The sequence below is a fragment of the Opisthocomus hoazin genome, chromosome 2 (genome assembly GCF_030867145.1).
Source record: "Opisthocomus hoazin isolate bOpiHoa1 chromosome 2, bOpiHoa1.hap1, whole genome shotgun sequence".
Classification (NCBI taxonomy): domain Eukaryota; kingdom Metazoa; phylum Chordata; class Aves; order Opisthocomiformes; family Opisthocomidae; genus Opisthocomus; species Opisthocomus hoazin.
This window is the reverse complement of record NC_134415.1, coordinates 84,154,598-84,172,499: the sequence shown is the minus strand read 5'-3', so window position 1 is coordinate 84,172,499 and position 17,902 is coordinate 84,154,598. Positions and strand designations below refer to the sequence as shown.

Here is a 17,902-nt window from a genome sequence, read left to right as displayed (position 1 = left end):
GGATCGCTCCATACAGAATACGTTTTTCTTTAACTCGTCAATTGTTAGGACCACAGCATCTCATCAATTTTGTCTCTGACCTTTAAGCTGGATGACTGAATAAAATAGCCCATGAAAGAAATACAAAGAGCTTCATTCCATTCTCCGAGAGATAATTAGCAAATATTTTTCAAAAGTAAAAAAATAGTAATTATAAAACAAATAGAGAACTTCAATATATGTTTGACATTTAATATAGCCTAATGTATTTGAATACATATCCTCATCTTATTTTTATAGTTTTTTAATGGCACATCAAATATTAGGTACGTTATTAGTAAAATAAAAATAAAATGAGGATTTGCTCTGAAATAATTAAATGTCAAACAAATGATTACACATCAAATATTTGATGAATGTTCTCAAAAAATTAATTTCTAATAATTCAAAAAACATTTGACAGATAATTAAGAGGATCAGTAAAATTGCTTTCAAATATTAAAGGCCAGCAAAGAATACAACGCTTTTAACTACTCTATTTTTCAGTTCCTCCTGCGTGTTCAAGTATCCTTCACTTACGCTTGCTGTGTCTAGACTAGAACATGCCTGATTTGGGTATTGCTTATTCCTGTAAGTCATACACTGGATTTCAGATGTTTCTAAACATCTTCTTTGCCCGTAACAGTGAACACTTGTATATAGAATACAAAATCAGGATTGTATTATATTATCCAGATCATTCTCTGCAAGGTATTGCTAAATTTCATATCAAATGAAATGGAAAGACTGAATGGCCTGCAGTCTGATAATTTTGGGAACTGTGCCAACAAACATCCCTTTATACAAGATAGTTCTTGTCAGACAAACATGATATTATCATTATGAAGCTTAAATTAATCATTCTGCATCACACAGCATTGATACAATACAGTTAGACTTCCGTCAGAAATTTCATTTATATGGTATAGCACTGGGAATGTAGTACTATATAAAATGAATTTCACTTATTAAGGAGATTAAAATTAGGCAATGATGGTCAAAGAAATTAATTGTATATAAAGACCTTGACTTGACAGAACGTCTAATGAAGTTCTTCAGAGATCCAATTTGACCCGTGGATATTTAATATTTGTACTGGTGATCAAAAATTTAAAATGTGATCATGCTGATTAAATGTACAGTTTGGAAATCAGAAGCACTCTGAAGCAATGGTAAATGCTTGCAAGGACAGATCAGTTCCACAGTGCCATTTGGCTCACCTACAAGCTGAGCTTTGAAATATCTGGGAATAAAGAACCTAGGTAGTTTTGAGAATGGATTTTGAAAAGAACCCTGAAAAGCTCTTATAAGTCATGTGTTTTATCATGTCAATACTCATTTTATTGCATAAGATGTATCTGATTTGTAGTATAAGGCATAAGAACTGCTGTGCCTGGTCAGACAATGTGTAGAGCAGTAATGTCTCTCAACAGCTAACACCTAAGGAAGAGTATGTATCAATGCTCTTCTCAGTATATTCTCCTGGCCACCAGAAATTTGCCATTAAGAGACTTATTGAGTAGCTTGATCTACCCCTACAAACAGTTCACTATTATTTAAATGAACAAGCACTTTCACAGTGAAAAAAATTACATTAGTGAAGAGAACCAGCGTGAGATCCTAGGTCTAGAGCAGTAGGCAGGCCAATTCAGACATGAAGAATGACACACATCATACATGCTAGGAATCGTTGCTGGAGCTCAAACAGAAATTCAGGCCTTGCTCAGTTCTCTACATCCCATTATAAATATTTCAGAAGAGCTGGTCCTTCTTGTCCACAAAAACTATGAATCCATTAGTGTGTCTCTGCAGTGTTTCTACAACTCTGACTTGTCCTGCTCAGAACCACACTTGGCTGCAATAACAATTTTTTTTTTTTTTCTGACAGTTTTAATGGTACAAAACCGAACAGTTATAACTCCTGGTGACAGTCACTTAGGCCTATATATCAGGTTTTGTCTGTACACCTGTGTGGTACTGAAGCTCTTGCCTTGGCCAGTAAATCTCTCCAGTATTAGAATTACCAGTGGAGGAGAAAATTTCTGCGCTTTCAGGTTACCTGAACGTAGATGTATATTGCACATACTTCAGATTGTGCTATTCCAGCCGTGTTTAATTACCAAATGGGTTTATTGGAGGGGGAGCAGAAAGTTAAGGGGGGGGGGGAATCTCTTACAACCAGCTTGACTTCACCGTGTCCTGTGTCTTCATCTGTTACACTTTGAAATCTATGACAAAACACGTGATTATAAAGCCCTTTGGTAAGATGCACGTACATTACTGCTGTTACTATAGTCACTTCTGTTAGAAATATTTACTGCTAAGAAAGAAAAAGAAAATTTATACTGAACAGTAATAGTTTTAATAACAAACCCCTACATGCTCTAATGACTGAAATCTCTAGTGTACGCACAAGTCAATACATTAGCCTTAATTGTTCAGCAAAACATTGCTAGCGTATTACTCATTTTATGATTATTGATGATTGTTTATGCAGAGTTGCTGCCTTGGCAGAGTATATATCTTATTTGACTAGTATCCTCATTGTGATAACTGTATATAAATTAAAATATGCCTCAAAGATATATGCTGTGACATAATTATTTCAATACGTGATATGCATTTTTATTTTAAACAGCAACAAGTATCCTATGAACACAGAACATGTATTAGATTTCCTGCATATCTTAAAACCCCCTTTTGTAGGTAATATTTATGAGGTAAGAGAGACAGAACAAAAAAAAAAATCTAGTTTTTATGGTAAGTAAAATTAGAACAATTTAATTTTGTTTGTTTAATGGATCCTGAAAGAGGACAAATGGAAGTATGCAGGGAAAAGTTATTGGTGATGTTTTGCTACAGAATTCAATATGACTAGGCTTTCACTCTATTTTTATTATTCCCATTACTAATTTATTTGTGTGTCAATGAAGAGGCCCTTAAGTACACAGGAATACATAATATGTATAATAATAATAACAACAATAATAACAATAATATCTTTTCCCCAAGATTTAGGTCACATTTACATGCGTAAGAAGTAAAATAAAGTGAATTTGCAGTAATATAAAATGTGCATATCACATGTATTGATCACTGGAGAAATTTAATTATTCTGTCTATTGATAGTCATTGCAAGACTCAGGGCAGCCTCAAGAACATTATGTGAACTCTGCTGGAGAATACAGTTCTCCCTCATTCATTGCTATGGTCTTCACACCTCTTCCTTCTTATCAGTCCTTGGTTATAACTTTGTGCTGTTATTAGAAGTCGTACTTCTTGGTCTTGCTTTCCAAGACAATCACCAGCTTGTTTATAACTGCATTTAGCCTCATCTTTCGCATTCTTCCTAGGTTCTAATTGCTAGGAACTTCTTGAATTCTACTGGGAAAGATTCCATAACTTCTCACATTACACATTCATGCTTCATGTTCCTCTGTAAGATCTAAGAACGCTTGGACAATTCAGTATACAAGCCATACTGAACTTGTTTCTACAGCTTTTCCTGAAAAAGGATGATGCTTACAGTTTCATGTTAAAAGAAAACAGTAGTTTCCCCACATAAGAGTTCAAAGTCCCTTGCGAATTTGCTTAGAATAACAAGCACATTTCACATGAACATGTACAGTGACAATATTTTATTCACATTTTGTATTAATAGCATTTAAAGCTAAGCTTACAACGTAAATATTCATTTTCATTACCTCTCTGTTTCCCAAATTTTTCCCCACTTCCCGCATCATAATGCTAAGTCATCACTGTTTTCAGTGAAGGTGAACTCCTCCCTGTTTAAGCCATTTCTTCAGTGTTAAAGCAGAGAGATTTGTCTACTTCATGAAAGCTTCCCAGGGGATTCTACCATGCAATTATCTGAATAAGCCAAAGACTGCTCTCCTGAAGACCACAGTACTAACTCTCACTGTTTACCATCACCGTCTTCCTCTGCGACCAGACTTGCCTTCAGTTCTTTCCTGTTTGAGCAGCAACCCAAGTAGGGGCCTGGTTGGACTCAAAAGCTGTGTCTAAATGCAGCCTATGAACCTCATGGGTTGCCTCAATATTGCTACCATCCCAGAAGATGGCTGAAATCTCCCATGAAAACAAAGGCCTGCCAGCAGCTCCTAGTAAGTCACACCCCCACTACCTCCCCATAGACAGGTGGTGCACAACAGATCTCAACCACAACCTCCCTGTCTGTTCCTTCCTTCTTTGATCTTGAACCAGACAGGAGCTGCACATCTCTGGTTTCACTGTGGAGCTCTGCATGGCCAAAGATCTAACTAACAGAGAGCACAACTCCCTCTCCTCTTCCATGTCTGTCCTTTCCAATATGGTACATAAGATGCACTGCCTCAGAGAAGTAATCTGCCTGTTATATCCATAAGTAGTAAGTATTATACCACATCAAAACATGTTCATATTACACATAATTTTCTGAAATTATGTTATAAACAGTTATGTTATAAACAGTTAAGTTATAAACGCAGTTCATTCTTCCTTACAATGCAGTGTAGACTAGTACACCTTTTAAAATGCCTTTTACAGTATTATGACTCTGGGATTTTCTGCTGCAGCTGAAGAGCAGCCAGTAAAGAGGCTAGTCAAAAACAGGATAGCCTAGCAGGGCAAATTCTGGCAACCAACAGTTCACTCCCTCATGGAAGAGGCTTACTGGAAACAGACAGCTGATTGAATGCGTTACTTTGGCAGGTAGCATATGATCTAAAGATGATAAAACAACTACTTTAAGGAATAGGCAATGCATTTATAAAAAAAAATCCTGATTTCAAATGTGCTTTTCATAATCAACAAATAAGTCAAAAGTGAATCTCTTCTTACTAGTATCACAAATCTTGTATTATTTAATATAAAAGACACTGACACCTTAAGAAAAAAAATTCAGCCAACACTGGTACATGCTTCATATTATTCTATATTTTAAGACTTCTTGTCATAATGTCTACTCGCTACATTTAAAAAAAAAAATTGAAATAACAGATTCAGGCATTTCCAATGAAGAATAATCGTATCTTTCATACAATGACTACACTTCTTGTGGTGACAGTTTTTATGTGCTTCAGGGAATTCCCAGTGAAATTTATTCAGCATAAAAATAACCACTTAATTTAGTGGAATTTTGTTGGGAATCTTTCAATTATTTTAATTCTTATTTATTAGTTTACTTTCCTAAGATTCTGAGTTAGTATAATGAGAACTATAGTCTCTGGCTATATTACAGTATGTGAAATGATTCTTCACAATACCACTCATGCTTCTTCAATTACATTTTATAACATAAAAGTCCCTAAACCTTCTGGGCAAAAGAAATTTTTTTCTATTGTAATAATGCAGAAAGTAGTCAAAGGGATCAAAGATTGCCATGAAATATAAGAGGATTCATTTGCTTTTAATTACAACGAAGGCCAGTTGCTTTATCACAAAAGTTAGAAAACTTCTATGAGTATCTTCTAAAGCAAAGTTAGCTTTTCTACAATCTTGTGAGCAGATCAACATCTGGAACTACAATGCTCCAACAATTCTAAATTTGATTGAGAAAAGATGCTAGGATTCATAACAAATGTATGTGTGCTGGGGTGGGGATGTAGGGAACAGAAGAAAAGAGCAGGGAAATGTGGTATTATTACTCAGTATCTCCTAGATTTCAGTGTGATGCATAAATACCCTTAGAAAAAGAAGTTATTTCAGATATGCAGTTAACCAACCTATAGGCCATCTTATCTACCACTCTCTTTAATTTGTAGTATAAATGCTACCTTAAATCACTATCCAAGCACAGGTAGCAATAACCTGTATTCCAAATAGGTTTAGAACTTTTCTTTTTTCTGTGACATTCTTGTGGTTCCCATCAGCACAAGAATACGCTTTCTAATTCATTTAATCCCAGCATGAAGAGAAGAACTAAACCTACAACAGTAGTTTTCACTGAATCACAGAGTGAGTTGGACAAATACTTCTTTTACAGATGCCTCACATAACATGCATGGCTGAAATAAGCACATCTTTTTTCCTGAATTCTTTAGCAGTAATTTAGAGTGTCTAAATACACATCGGTACTTTCAGTAGCTTAAAATATCTTTTTTTATTTATTAGCATTAAAAAAAGTATTATTTTTAATACACTAAGAGTTTCAGATTTTCTTCCAAGAAATCTAATGTAAAAAAGTTCAGCATTAATTACCAGTGCTACAGTAGAAACAGGGGATCTCCAGGTTCAGGTTTAATGTTATTTTTATAATGCAGCAGATACTAACATCCACTAGAAAAAGAGGGGCTTTTTAATATGCTATTTTATGAAACGTAAGGACATCTATTTATAACAGCATAATTTTAAAAATATTTATTGTAGCTCTCAGTAGCATTTCAACACAAATTACACACCTGATCCCGAATTTAAAAAAATCTTCTCTAAAATATAATTTTCTCTACATTTCAGAAATTTGATTTTACCAGCTGTAACATCTATGCCCCATTCAGAATAAGTCTGAGTGAATCGTTTCACATTCTCTTCAGAGGTATAAAGTAAGGTAATATATTTATTACTTCTAAAGACAAACACAGAATCTAATATGAGCTCTCAGAAGCTCAAAAATGCTTCATCTATTCTATCTTGGACTGTCTTGTAAAAACATCAGTTCTAGGATTGTAAAAACTACCAACGTAAATTATTCACTTACCTGCTTTTCAGCTTGTCCATACTCTGATCCTTGGGGTGACAAAAAGTGACAAATATGACCATTGTTTTTTGCTTTTTCTCGAAGAGCCATAGCAGTTCGTACTGTGGCATTTCTAGCATGAACAAACACCATCACCTTAAGACAGAAAGAAACAGGGCTGATGAGAAATAACAAGTCTTATGCAAATAATGAAAACACTTTAATTACAAAACATTCCCTATAGGAACAGAAAAAATTGTTAATACACGATGCACTAATGAAAACTAACGTTGCTCTAGTGAAATTAAAGGGTGATCCTGTCTATATTGTATTTAATATTTTCAAAGACCTTTTGAGAATGTTCTCTTTTATAATTCTTTAGTCTTTAAAAGATAGAGAAAAATTGTTGACAATAAATAGTTCATTTTCACGAAGTAGGGAGATTACCTTTGATGTAAAGAGTTGTGTTATTTGACCTCTCCTAAATGATCTGGAGAAGCAAATATTGAGGTGATAAGTTTCCTGATGGTATGACTTGACTATGTGAGACAGCTGAAACAAAAACTATGAAGAACCTCAGGAGGATACTGCAGTCCCAAACCACTGGACAACCAAGGAGAAGAATGAAATCCAGCACCAATAAATGCAAAACACATACAGGGATACAAATTTTAAACTAACAGATATGATTACGGGTTTTAAACCATATACTATCACTCAGATACCTTCGAAACACTGTGGACATTTCCATGGAAATATCAACTAAGAGTTTAGTTGTAATCAAAAATTATCTGTACCCATGTCTGCAGTAGGATTTGGAAATACAGTTCGGTATCACCCAACCAACCTTACTGTCACTTGATTATGCTTATTACCATCACATATAGTATCTGAACAAAGAGACAACAATGAGATGTTAATACTTATTCCTTTAGACATGTATAAAAAGCAGTTTAAACTGATATTAAATTAAGATTCACTGCAAGGCACATCTAAGATGAATCATGGCAGTAAGTCCTCTGATTGGTCTAGAAAGGGAAAAGTGATTAAATACCACTTAATTCCAGTGTAATAATGGTTCTGAATGTCTGTTAACTCCATACTGCTGGGAAAGGTACACTATGGAAAACACTCTATATTGTCCCTCTAAGCACTTTGTATTGCCCAGGGTTTGCTTCAATTGACCCCACATACTTGGTCAGACAAGTCTCAGTTTGATGAAGTATGACAATTTCTGTGTTCTTAAAACTCACATCTGGAAACATCTGACTACCTGGCTCTTGAGTAAATGGCAAGCACTGCTTTGCAAATCCATCTAATTTTAATTAAAACTAACCATGGAGTTACAGTTCTGTTTTAAAGTAGTTTGAGTTGAATTTTAAGACTGGTATGTCAAATTCCAGAGAATCATGGGTTTAATTTTGGCCTTTTGGCATCATCATGCTTGTATCAACTTGCAGTCTAGGACTGAATTACTTTAAACGAAATACTATTGTGAAAGTAGTGGTATTTAGGGCATAATTAAACAAGTTATTGCCTCTGTTCTTAATTTGGAAATTCATAATTTAATTATAAATGTATGTATAATATACACATAATTTTATATAAAAGTAGACTTAACAGCTGTGAATTTATATAAATTATAAATTTATCATTAAGCCCAAGCAAATTAATTCAGGTGACAATACAGAGAAGAGATAAAAAGAGAAACAATGTGTGCATAACTATTTGCTTACTGGGAGCAATTACTCCTTACCTGTTTTAGCTTATTTGATACATCTTTCCATCAATTTCCATTTCCATCAATTTAGTAACCCTGTGACTCCTAGAATTATTAGCTTTCATCTGAGTAGAAATATTCTCAGATACATGTCACAGTTAGCAACGTACCAATTTAACTTAAAAACAACATACTGGCAAAACCTTCTTTAAACTTCTTCAAAAAGTAAGACAATCATAACATAAATACAGTGTATGTCCCTTCTGCCTTCATTAATTGTTTGTAATTACTTGTCTATTTATCTTTTTGTATTTTTTCTATAGAAAGCCTGAATAAAAATACATAACTACCAAAACAGCAATTTCCTTTTATTAACAGATCAACTATGTCTTCTTCAGTAAATTCTCACTTACTTAAACCATGCTAACAATTTTAACTGAAAAAAATTTTTCACTTTTAAATCAACTTGATTTTATAATTTACTAATTTGTTCCCTTTTTAAATGGAGTCATATTAATATATGATTCTTTGCCGAATAGATTAAAAATTAATCTTGTGAAAGTAGCTAAGTTCTGAAAGTTGAGAAACTGAGGAAATACAGTACCAAGCATTAATGTGAAATAGGAATGCTCTTTTTTTATCCACGTAATTTTGAAACTCCTAAATTAGGAAGTATAAAAACATTTGACATGTCGATTCCTTAAAAGAAAAAAAGAAAAAACAAAAAACAAAAAAGTCACATATGGACTAAGGAGTTTCACGATTTAACCACAAACCAGGTTTGTTTGGTTTTACATTGTATTTTAATCTTTTAGATTCTGTTTTATTCTAGTCTTGCATGAATTTTGCAATCACTACCTATATCAAATCTAAAATGGCAACTTTGAAAATGGTGTTTACACAGCACTAATATTATTTAAGTTCAAACTTATTAGACTAACACATATCTGCATTCTTTGACATAATACTGATAAATATCTTATAGGTTGTCCTGACCTTCTTAAAATTCCTGATCAAAGACCAAACGAAGTGTAGTCTGAATTTTTTGGAATAGCTATTAGTTTTATGACTAGAAGGACAAAGCTAAAAGCGTAGCTGCAAGCAAGAATGCTTTTAAAGTTTGAAAGGAACTAAAAACCAGTCAAATAAAACAGCAAGCAAATCTGCACACACGTGTACATCTACATCCAATAAACCTCTTAATTAAACAGGGTATAATTCTTTGTGGCTTGTTTAAACAACACACAGAGAAAAAGTCGTATTAGGAGGTAACTTCAAACTATACAAGCTACAGAAAAAAAAAGTAGGTGTAACACTTTGTTGGCCTACACATATTTTAAAAAAATGGTGTAAGAAAGCTGTACTGGGAAATGAAAACAGGAAAAACCTTATGTCACTGCAATTATACAAAGCAGAGCATAGACTACTAGTCACAGAAAAGATAATACTAGCAAACAGGCCCTTCATTGAATAATCTTCTTTTCACATTTATTACATAAATGAACCGCAACTGCAATGCTGATATAGAGCCCATTCCTGAAATTGCAAATGTGAGGAAAATTCCTCTCAGCTCCAGTCATAATCAGGCAGAGACTTTAGAAACTGACACTCTGAAGTCAACTGTCACTATGATGTCTTGGTCCTGCTAATATAATGATAAGCAACAGCAAAAAGATAAGGAAATATTATTCTGAAGACTTTGAAGAAAATTTGTTGTTATTTTTCAGTTTTTTTCCCTGCCCTTAATTCTACCTCACCCTGAAAGCAGACGTGATCCAATCTCTTTCTTGGGATGAAACTGTGCTAAAAGTAGTACACTGGTGGATGAAGCAGTAACATTCATACCTAATATTTACTAGTCATACAGAAATATTAGAAACTCAACTCAATATAAACTTCTGTAGGAAAATAAAATCTAATAGCTGACACTTCACTATAGAGTATTATACAAAAATATAAATGTAATTATATTATATAACTATCTCGGCCATTGAACATTTCTAAAATGACTACACACCATTACTTTTGCAATACTTCCCTTTCAACTAACATACTTTAAAATATATCACTCAATAATTAGTTTGTCTCAGTAGAAAAGCATCTAAAGCCTTTTTCAAAGTCTGGTGCCATGTTTTAATTTGAAATGATGACAGACTTGAGGATTAATCTAAAAAATGACAAAAAAATATGATGTAGCACTACAGAAGATTTAGCAATGTAATAGTTGTACAGAATTGGGCACACCTGCAGTCATCTACTGGAGACACTAGATAAGATACATATGAGCTCAAGACATGCAGATATTAAAAACACAGCTATGAGGGGTACTAGAAAAGACCAAAATGCCTTAAGAAATAAGACCATAAAATAAATTAAATTTAAATTTCCTAGAAGTATAAAATGATACAGTCCAGGGTAGTGGGCAGCGAATTGGAGAAGAAAAAAAAAACAACAAACTGTGCAATGCTCACAGTTAAAAGCCCACAAAAACATTACCACTGTAACAGCAAGATCGCTGATACAATATTCAGAAACCATGAAAACACTAATCAAAATGTTTATGAGAAACATTTTCACATTTTTTTCATGCTGCTGAGAATGCCAACAGTGCTGGAAAAAGAGTTGGAGCCTTTTACGTAAAACCAACTATAAAACGTTCCTTTCTCATCACTGCCTGACATAATGTATGTTCAGAAGCAATCCTGGGAGCTTTATGAACTTTGATACTAGGAGGCACTCAGTTCAGATGTTTCCAGAACTGGAAGACAGATGAATTGGGATCACACTGCACTTTATGCTCCAAAGTCCCTTTATCTTTTATTTTAACCATTATACTCAATAAATTTTAATAAACTAATAATATTGAAAACTTCTGATATCCAATACCACATATAAAAATAAACTGTAGTCATGAAGATCATCAGTATTCTTTTTTACTACATTTACTGAGGTGTTAATCTTTAAAGAGCATATGTTTTTGCTTTCAGTTAGCAGAGGCTTGGTACAGACTTGATAAAACTTCAGCTATGATTTCCAAAGCTTCTGCCTACACACAGCTGAAACTAAACAGGACAAGTGTAATTCCATGCTGGGTTTTCCACAAGAACAGGAAAAACAAGCAGCCTGTTTCTTTGTCAGGGGACTGGAAGTTGTTTCAGGTGCATCATTAGCAATAGTAGCTAAGCAGGAGAAATTAAAAAAACCCAAATTTGTAATTGCTAACGCTGACCTGAAGGAGCTGCTGGCTGGGCTACCATGCAAAATATGTAGAAAATGAGATGGTGCTAAATTAGAAAGCCAGTCTTTAGCAAACACAGTCTGTATTTATCATAGAATCATAGAAAGTTTTGGGTTGGAAGGGACCCCTAGAGGTCATCTAGTCCAACCCCCCCACAGCGAGCAGGGACACTGCTAACTGACCAGGTTGCTCAGAGCCCTGTCCAACCTGGTCTTGAATGTTTCCAGGGATAGGGCCTCCACTACCTCTCTGGGCAACCCATTCCAGTGTTTCACCACCTTCATTGTAAAGAATTTCTTCCTTATATCTAGCCTAAACCTACCCTGTTTTAGTTTAAAACCATTACCCCTCGTCCTGTCACTGTTTTCTCTGCTAAAAAGATTGTCCCCATCTTTCCTATAGGCTCCCTTTAAGTACTGAAAGGCTGCAATCAGGTCTCCGCTCAGCCTTCTCTTCTCCAGGCTGAACAAGCCCACCTCTCTCAGCCTGTCCTCATAGGAGAGGTGCTCCAGCCCTTGGATCATTTTTGTAGCCCTCCTTTGGACCCACTCCAACAGTTCCATGTCCTTCTTGTGCTGAGGGCTCCAGACCTGAATGCAGTACTCCAGGTGAGGTCTCACCAGAGCAGAGTAGAGGGGCAGAATCGCCTCTCTCGACCTGCTGGCCACGCTTCTCCTGATGCAGCCCAGGACACGGTTGGCCCTCTGGGCTGCCAGCACACATTGCTGGCTCATGTCCAGCCTTTCGTCTATCAGTACCACCAAGTCCCTCTCAGCAGGGCTGCTCTCGATCCTTTCATCCCCCAGCCTGTATTGATAGGGGGGATTACCCCGACCCAGGTGTAGGACCTTGCACTTGGCCTTGTTGAACCTCATGAGGTTCACACAGGCCCACCTCTCCAGCTTGTCCAGTTCCCTCTGGATGGCATCCCATCCTTCTGGTGTCTCAACCGTACCACTCAGCTTTGTGTCATCTGCAAACTTGCTGAGGGTACACTCGATATCGCTGTCCATAACATTGATAAATATATTGAACAGCACCGGTCCCAGTATGGACCCCTGAGGGACCCCACTCGTCACTGGTCTCCATCCGGACATTGAGCCATTGACCACTACCCTTTGGCTGCGACCATCCAACCAATTCCTTATCCAGTGAACGGTCCACCCCTCAAATCCATGGCTCTCCAATTTGGAGAGAAGGATGTTGTGGGGGACTGTGTCAAAGGCTTTACAAAAATCCAGATAGATGACATCCATAGGTTTTCCCTTGTCCACTCTTGTTGTTACACCATCATAGAAAGCCACTAGGTTGGTGAGGCAGGACTTGCCCTTGGTGAAGCCATGCTGGCTGTCTCGAATCACCTCCTTGGCCTCCATGTGCCTTAGCATATCTTCTAGGAGGATCTGTTCCATGATCTTCCCAGGCACAGAGGTGAAGCTGACAGGTCGGTAGTTCCCAGGGTCTTCCTTTCTACCCTTTTTGAAAAGGGGCACAATGTTTCCCTTTTTCCAGTCACTGGGGACTTCCCCTGACTGCCATGACTTTTCAAATATCACGGAGAGTGGCTTGGCAACTACATCAGCCAGTTCCCTTAGGACTCTGGGATGCATCTCATCAGGTCCCATGGACTTCTGTACATTTAGGTTCTGCAGGAGGTCCCGAACCTGGTCTTCACTTACAGCTGGAGGGATTTTACCCTCCTGGTCTTCTTCATGCCATCCATCAACTCGGGAGGGGTGAGGAGAGAGGTTGCCAGTGAAGACCGAGGCAAAAAAGTTGTTGAGTACCTCAGCTTTCTCCTCATCTGCTGTTACCAGTTTGCCGGTCCCGCTCATGAGTGGGGGTACGCTTTCTTTGACCTTCTTTTTCCGGCTGACATACCTGTAGAAGCCCTTCTTGTTATTTTTCACATCCCTTGCCAAGTTCAGCTCCAGCTGTGCCTTGGCCTTCCTGACCCCATCCCTACACAACCGGGCAGTTTCCCTATACTCTTCCCAGGAAGCCAGTCCCTGCTTCCACTGCCTGTGCAGTTCCTTCTTCTTCCTTAGTTTGACCAGCATCTCTTGCCTCAGCCATGCCGGTTCCTTTTCACATCAAAACATTACTTGCCACATTTTTCACGCGAAACGGACAACACTCAATTAATGAATCAAAATCTAGTTTTTACCTTGTTTTACCTAGCATACTCTGGTCAAACCCTGCTCTCAAGAAATAACAATTCCATCATGAAATTTGCTCTGAGGTTAATCCTTAGAAGAAGTCAGGATTACAAAACATCAAGAATAAATGTATACACATTGTTTCCTCATATTCACATTTTGCAAGTGAAACCAAAGTTAGGCATGTTCACTGTCTGAGTTGGAAACTTCAGATGTGAGATCATACTACTTACTATGTATGACTTAATAAGTAGAGCTCCTATTAACTCCATTGAAGCCAAGAGTACCCAATGCTCTTAATCATCAGATCAACGCTTCCTATGTCACAATTTTCAAAAGTCAGAAGCCCTGATTAGTATGTACTTCTAAAGATTTTTATTTCAGCAGCTTCAGCTTCGGTAACATCAGACATAAACTGTCAGAGGCAGGGGCAAAATGTAAATTTTCCGTGAAGCGTTTCTTTGTCCTACACACCAGACCATCTTTTCTTTTTCTACTGTTCTCTATTGTATCCATCACACGATTTTAATCTTCCGGAATGAAGATGTGTCCTGACACAGAACTACTTCTACTCCTAAATGAAATAAAAGTCTAATGCATAAAAACTCCGAGAATATTCACTGGTTAAAGAACACATTTGATATTGTCTTAACACTTTCTATACGTGGACTGCGTCTTCTTACAGAACACAACGTCTGACATCACAGCAATCATTCATTCAGAAAGACATAAGACCTTATTACGCAAACAATAACTAAGAAACAAGCATTGTATGACTATCCTCTACCCAGAAGTTTTTCTACAGTTCTTATAGAAATTTTCAGATGTGCAGCACATTTTCTTTTTGAAATTTACCTCACCTCCCACTGTTTTTAAACTAATAATGCACACTTGAATTCATTGACTTTTATGTATTTCACAATCACATATCACGACTTGACCAAATTTTTAAATTTAAAGTGTTTGAACAAATTGCTGACAATAAAAAGAACTTCTCAGTGAGAGGCAGACAGGTAGCAAGTCTGACTTAAAAAAAATAGACCGCTTTATTAGGTGATTAGAGGTGCACAATCTTAAGGTGAATGTCTGCTTGTAATCTCTGTACATTACTAAACATGTTTGTAAAGAACCAGCCCTTGCTAAAAATTGACATATACCACCTTGTTGAATGTTTTTCCCACAATGAAGTTGGTAAGCATTTACCAAATAAATTATGAGACAGTAATATAGTTTTAAGAGGGTTAATTTAGCCTGTCCTAACTGTGTCAGAGAATATTATATTTCAGCGGCAAAATCTCTGTGCATTAAATTATGCAAATAAGTTAGGAAAAGTAATTTAGAATAGAGAGAAGCAGTTCCACAGTTACAAGCTGTGTAATTAGATCTGCACTCTGCAGTTCAAAGCTAGCGCTGGTGTACATAGCCCTAGTGCTGAAAGCGTCTGCTGCTGCTCTCATGAAACCAAAGGTTTTAAATGATAAAAAATACACAAGAAAGAAGAAAGCAAATGTCTCCAGCTAGGTTACCTCCCCAGAATTTTCTTCAAGTATGAAACAAATCAAATGCTTTCACCAGAGACTTTGTTTAAAATTCACAACTGGAAGTGCCTGCATTCCCCAAGTGTTGCATATTCCAGGTTGTAATCTTTCTCAAACGTGTTAGTGCATCACCAAAGCACTGAAAGTGTGCTATTATTCAAAACACCTATGAGGACTAGTACTCTTCTGTTATCAGAGACACATTACTAGACACTAGTAGGACTTGCTTTTTCACTCAGAGAAGAAAGAAAAAACACACCACTTACACACATAACAAAAGCATCTAAAATAATTCACGAAAATTTATAATCAGGTACTTGAAATATCTTCAAAAACCTTTCTTCTGCCTTGGACAGTAAAGATGCTCGTGCTAACTTTTGCTACTGGAAAACGTGTCTTTCAAACTAACATTCTCTATGATAAATCCAAAATGATGCACTCATCTTTTTGGGGAAGCACACTCTTTCTTTGAGGTATCTTTCCATCATTATTAGAGTGCTGGTCACTTGATTTCTGGAGTTCAGCATCTCTGTTTTACTTAACACCTCTCCTCAAGGATAGAAGGCCTACGTTTTGCCACCCACTTTGCATCATGTTTCAAAGAAATAAAGATGAAAGAATAAATTTATTTAATGCAATGTTGATATTAATTATGTAGTTTAGAGACAAGTATGTATACTTTATTTTAGCTTCAAGACATTGTTTCGCTTCATCCAGCTAAATCCTTGTAAGATGTTCTTTTATGTGGTTATCCAGTTCTTGACCTGAGTATTACTTCTACTGAACATAAACAGATAGGGATACGGATCAACATATCAATCTATCCAACCAGCACGAAACCTCCTCCCAGTATTTTATAAAACTCAGTTCCTAATGAGGTTTCTTCACCCCAAGGAACACTGACTGCACCTATTTATGTTAAAAACATACTCCTTTGCAGCTCATTAAATAGAACCATCTCCTAGACTAAGCACAATGCACTAATGTCTAGCCTCATTCTAAAGAATAATAAAATTGTTTCTCTCTTGTGTTGCGACTTCTCCCCAACTGCCAAGAAACAGTACAAAATATCAGTGCCTAACATTTACCGAATGAAAAGTATATTCTACACAAAATATAAATGAGGACAATGCACATGGCCTACTGATAGCTCTTGATCAAAAACACTCAATGCAAAATAAGAACGTCTTGATTACCAGATCTAAATGATAGCATGACAGTGTATATATGTGATTTCTCCCTTCCTCTCACTAATATCACAGCAACTTATGAAGATCACTGTCCAGAACTAATAACTAAAAGAACAGCAATAAAGTATACAAAATAAGAGTTTTTATGAGGTGACCTATACTAAAAAAGTTTAATGCAGAAATCTTGCTTTTATTTTAGAAGATTTTTGTATTTTGCATATTAAAGTCTTTTCACACATTAAACACCACCATGGGAACAGAAAAAGCTGAACAGGCTGTGTCACTTACCAAGGCAACAAGAGAATTTGAATTTATTTTCTAATTATTTTAATTCATTTTAGTACATCTTGTATTTAAAAGAAATATTGACATAATCTGCATGTCTATTATGATCTCTTACACTACGGAAAATTCAAGGATTACTAACCAGCCTACAAACGAGTTCTAATGAGACATTTTATACATCCTTCCTTTTGTATCGAAAATTCTTCACAAGTTAAAAGCAGACTGCATTTACTCATCTTGGAAAATTTCTAATTGTCAGTATAAACTTAGTTGCTCCTGGTTTTATTTTCTTCCTTTTTCATTGTCTTTCCTCTATCTTTGTTGTATCCTCTCTAGCAAAAGATCTTCCCACTCAACCACAGGCTTCTACATACAGAACTTGTAGAAGTATCACAGAATCACAGAATGTTCGAGGTTGGAAGGGACCTCTGTGGGTCATCTAGTCCAACCCTCCTGCCGAAGCAGGATCACCTACAGCAGGCTCCACAGGACCTTGTCCAGGCAGGTCTTGAACACCTCCAGAGAAGGAGACTCCACAACCTCCCTGGGCAGCCTGTTCCAGTGCTCCGTCACCCTCAGAGGGAAGAAATTCTTCCTCATGTTCAGACGGAACTTCCTATGCTTCAGTTTGTGCCCATTGCCCCTTGTCCTGTTGCTGGGCACCACTGAAAAGAGTCTGGCCCCATCCTCCTGACACCCACCCTTCAGATATTTGTAAGTACATATTAGGTCCCCTCGCAGCCTTCTCTTCTTCAGGCTGAACAAGCCCAGCTCCCTCAGCCTCTCCTCACAGGAGAGATGCTCCAGTCCCCTCATCATCCTTGTAGCCCTCCGCTGGACTCTCTCCGGTAGCTCCTCATCCTTCTTGAAGTGGGGAGCCCAGAACTGGACACAGTACTCCAGATGGGGCCTCACTAGGGCAGCGTAGAGGGGAAGGAGAACCTCCCTCGACCTGCTGGCCACACTCCTCTTAATGCATCCCAGGATCCCATCACCATTTAAATTTTTTTTTTATAGGTGTCGTAAGTATGTAACATATTTGTCTTTGGTGCAAAAGAAATACATTTGGAATAGTCCAAAA

At 36.7% G+C, this 17,902-nt stretch overlaps 1 protein-coding gene across 2 annotated transcripts in view; it reads right to left on the bottom strand.

Moving 5' to 3' along the window:
* The window catches only part of ASCC3 (activating signal cointegrator 1 complex subunit 3), a 307,731-nt gene that overhangs the window by 140,955 nt on the left and 148,874 nt on the right, over nucleotides 1–17,902 (bottom strand). For both annotated transcript variants that reach the window (XM_075414315.1, XM_075414316.1), the window contains exon 14: nucleotides 6,713–6,847. In XM_075414315.1, coding sequence (XP_075270430.1) covers nucleotides 6,713–6,847 — 135 coding nt within the window. The remainder of the gene's footprint in view (nucleotides 1–6,712; nucleotides 6,848–17,902) is intronic.